Here is a 4,035-nt window from a genome sequence, read left to right as displayed (position 1 = left end):
GTAGAAAAATAGTCGCATAATGTAAACAGATTTTACAATATTATCGAATCAAAAATTAACATGTATGACCCTATAAGATGCTTATCGACTTTATAATAATTATTTTTTATAATAATTACTTAAATTTATATTTATTTTAACTTTTGATTAATTAATAGTATAAAATATTCTAGATTATCAAAATATATATATATATATATATATATATATATAAATTAAACTCAAATTTATTGTTAATTATGAAAGATTGATTTTTATTATAATAAAGCTTTTATATTAATATTATTTGGTATGAATTATTTTTCATAAAAAGCTTTAAGAATATGAAAATCTTTAAGAATAATTTTTAACTGATAAAAAAATACGCTAAGTATATATGTGAAGATTAAAAGAAGTCATTTTCAGATAAAATTACTTTCATGTATTTTACAAAACTATTTTTTATATCTTTTCACAATTTTCTTTTAATAATACGAGGGTCGAGGGTCTTACTTTTTTTGTTTTACAGTTATATTTTATAATAAAATGATTTATAACTTTTACATATAGGTTAACTGCTTATTTATTTTCAGAAAAAATCACATTTTCTGTCATCAAAATCAATTCACATAAACAAGAATTTGCTTTATTTTAAGAGAGGATCCTTCCGCCGCATCAGAAATAAAATTTGCTTTTCAAACTGATTTGACACAACATTGCAATCATAGTCAGAACCCAATGAAATGGCAGAAACACTTCTTGTTCAGTGTTTCATCAGTTTGCGTGCACAGAACAAGGCAAGGTCTAATACAATAGGAAAAAAAAGTACGAGGAAAACAGGAATAATTACGAAAAGATATCTCTAAAATTCGTGAAGTGATTTATTCGTGAAAATAGACAAATCCACCAGCAATTAGAAAAGCCAATGTCCACCCAAACATGCAGAGAGACCATCTAAATATTGGACTAGTAATTAATTTCTTCTGGGGGGATCAGAGAGTTCCCATGACAAAACGAAATAAAAGAATTTTATGATAGAGAAAAAAAAATATCCAGCTTCTTAAAGCGAAGGAAAATGATATTTTAATTCGGAGTCTCATATCAAAACTCACGCAGTATATAAGGCAAAGCTAAACCTTAAAAAAAAACTACAACTGCCTCTTATCGTTGACCCTCTTTTTTATGTATCATGTAGTATTATTCTTATGTAGTGGTAAAACTCCTCCCATGTATACTTTTATCTGCAAAATTCATGGTGGAGAGTAGTATCCTATACATCAACTTTTCCTGGTTTGTTCATATGACTTTTCCAACTATAACTCTCGGATCTTGCATCTTCATCATCTTCTATGCTGTCACCTTCAGTAGGAGATGTCCCTCCCCGGGACCCTGCAGCCAAATGAAGAGGACTTTGAGGAGAACCTGACCCTGAACTGCTAACTTTTGAAGAGTCATTGTACTGATCTTGAGACATCCACAAACCTCCAAGAACCACAACTGGCTGATTAGAACTTGCAGCAGGAACTCTCCGCGTATGAAGTCGGTATTTCTGCAACCATACATGACCGTATCATCAATCTCAATCCAAACTTCATAACATAATTACAACTTGGTGTGATTTTTTTCCTTAAATGCCTCATGAATCATCACAAAAGACAAGCAGTTAAATGGACCAAAAAAAAACAAGTTCCAAGAACTCACTTGTAAATGGCTCTTCACTTCATCGTTAGTTAGGCCATCAACCTGCATAAGCTCTCTAATTTGCTTTGGTGTAGCTGCTGCAATTAACAGCACAGAAGTTTAATTAGACAAATGAACCAAACAAAGGTGTAATTTTATTATCATGCCCTTCCAAATAAACTTACAGATTGACAGATAATACGACATCTATAACACTCCTGGCTATCTATCTGTCTGTCTTCTGATCTAACTTTAAGCAAGTCACAACTTTACACATGAACTAAACAGAACAAACACTACCTAATTTCAACCAACATCTATAATTTCAACCCAATAACAGCACCAAATTCCTGGAATTCTACTGACCTATTATTTCCTAATTGACCAGAGTTGAGTCTGTTATTATGAAACCCCATATCAGAAATTGTAAAATAACTTGACATTTCTAGTTTAAGATAGTGAAATACACATAGATCACAATTCAATTTCATACCAAGATGGAAAGAACAATTAAAAAAGCATTTGAATTTCTAACCTTGAGAACCTCCAAGCTTCTGCAAGGCATTAACGAATCGTCTGTGCAACTCAGGGGACCAGCACCTCCTCTGTTTCCTAGCAGTCTGCTGAAGCGAAGTCGCACGCAAACCCGGCTGAGCCGTGGGAGGAGAAGAAGAAACAGCCCTGTTAGAACTGCTCCTTGATCCCCTTGAACCACACCCTTCTTTCACAGAAGGCGTCAGAAGAGAAAGCCTATTCCTAACACTCTCTTCCTTCTCTTCTTTGGATGCAGCCCCCAGCCCCACTGTTGTCACCGGCACAGATGATGATGAAGAAGAGTACCTAGAGAAAGGCATAAATGCCCTTCTTCCCCCATTTCTATTACTACAAGTCTGAAAAGGATCCTCAGCCACAGACTGCCCTTCTTCACTTTTCTGCCATCACCAACAAACAAACAAAAACAAAACTGATTAACTAATTGCTTGAGCAACGATAATCAGAAATAATCTTAATGTATCAATGTATTTCTTTTTTCTTTCCATTGTTGTGTTCAAAATCTTAGCATTCTCATAAACAAATAACATTCCATTACAGTTACTAATGTTTTCGGTGATTGCTATGTTTTCCAATCAGAATTAGAGTTTCGCTTTTTCCTTAATTAGAATCTTTTGTTACACGGATTACTGAGGTGAAACTCTAATTTTGATTTGAAAACTAACACTAGAAGTACATAAATATCTAACTGAATCTAGGTTTTGTGTTTTTTAGTTAGTTATTCTTCTACCTTGGTTTGTAATTTATGAAGTAGTTGTTTGCGATCAGAGGCATTGTTGTTGTTATTAGTAGTAGTGGTGGTAGTGTTGTTATTCCAGAGCTGAACGGAACTCATCCAATTCCTCTTATCCCTGCATTCGTTATCGTCCTTGTCATCATCATTCTCCTCCTCCTCCTCGCTCTGATCACCAAGCTCCTTCTTCAACGGAATGAACTCCTCCAGCACCGGCGGCGAATCGCGCGCCACCCTGCAGCATTTCTGCGATTCAACCTTCAGAACGGAAATTGCTGCAACAAAGAGAAAAACGACGACGTTTAGATGGCGTGTGAAGATGTTTGCGAATACAGATAAACAAATCTGTCCTAGGAGTGTTCTAATGTTTAGTTTTGTCTCAGAAAATAAAATAATCGCGGAGGCGAAACGCACCGTCGTTTAAGAGGAGCATGGAGAGGGGGAGTTCGCGTTTGAAGGCGTGGATCTTGCGGAGCTCGTCTTCGAGGCGGGAGAGGAAATCGCGGAGGGTGGCAGGGTGGTTGTTGTTGGCGGAGAGGTGGCGGAGGAAATCGGTGATGGTTTTGGGGACGAAGGAGGATCTTAAATCTAAGTTCAGTTCTTCTGCGGCAACCGAACCCATTGGATCAAAGGTGTTGGTGCCCTAAGATTCAGATTTTGGTTGCAGAGGAAGAAAGGAGAAGGGGGAGAGAGAGAGCGAAATGAATGAATGAATAAATAAATAATAAGAGAGGGAGAGAGAAAAGGAAAGTGGGTTGGATGTGAAGGAAATTTCAGAACGAAAAGATTCTGCGGAAGGGAATGTGAGAGAGAGAAGAAAGCAACGACGACGGAGGTTTTAAAGGTCACTTTCGGGTCCTCGCGTATTTAATCCAACATCTCCCTCCCACTCTCTAAACTCATTCCTATCATTTTTTATTTTCTCCTAGGTAAATAATAATAATAATAATAATAATAATAATAAGATATATCTATCGACATTTCTTCCGCTGTTTTATAAATCTTTATATTTCTTTTGTTTCTCAAACATTCACACAAGAATCCATTTGTTCTTTATAAATGTTATATTTAAAATCTTTGTTTTTATATTA

At 35.5% G+C, this 4,035-nt stretch overlaps 1 protein-coding gene across 2 annotated transcripts; it reads right to left on the bottom strand.

The window, feature by feature from the left end:
• Positions 1 to 1,039: 1,039 nt before the first annotated feature.
• LOC100812420 (transcription factor HHO2) lies at positions 1,040 to 3,773 on the bottom strand. Of its 2 annotated transcripts, none has more exons than XM_006583806.4 (5): positions 3,359 to 3,773; positions 2,942 to 3,219; positions 2,195 to 2,591; positions 1,681 to 1,754; positions 1,040 to 1,528 (listed from the first exon to the last, which is right to left on the bottom strand). In XM_006583806.4, the coding sequence occupies exons 1-5, from the start codon at positions 3,564 to 3,566 to the stop codon at positions 1,250 to 1,252; spliced, it is 1,236 nt and encodes a 411-aa protein (XP_006583869.1). In that variant the 5' UTR covers positions 3,567 to 3,773; the 3' UTR covers positions 1,040 to 1,249. The 2 variants fall into 2 exon arrangements, with proteins under 2 accessions (XP_006583869.1, XP_003529382.1); XM_003529334.5 differs by having other exon boundaries at positions 1,681 to 1,757; positions 3,359 to 3,772.
• Between the last annotated feature and the right edge of the window lie 262 nt (positions 3,774 to 4,035).

The sequence above is a fragment of the Glycine max genome, chromosome 7, assembly GCF_000004515.6.
Source record: "Glycine max cultivar Williams 82 chromosome 7, Glycine_max_v4.0, whole genome shotgun sequence".
Lineage (NCBI taxonomy): Eukaryota > Viridiplantae > Streptophyta > Magnoliopsida > Fabales > Fabaceae > Glycine > Glycine max.
The sequence above is the reverse complement of the archived record's forward strand: the minus strand, read 5'-3'. Positions and strand labels throughout refer to the sequence as shown.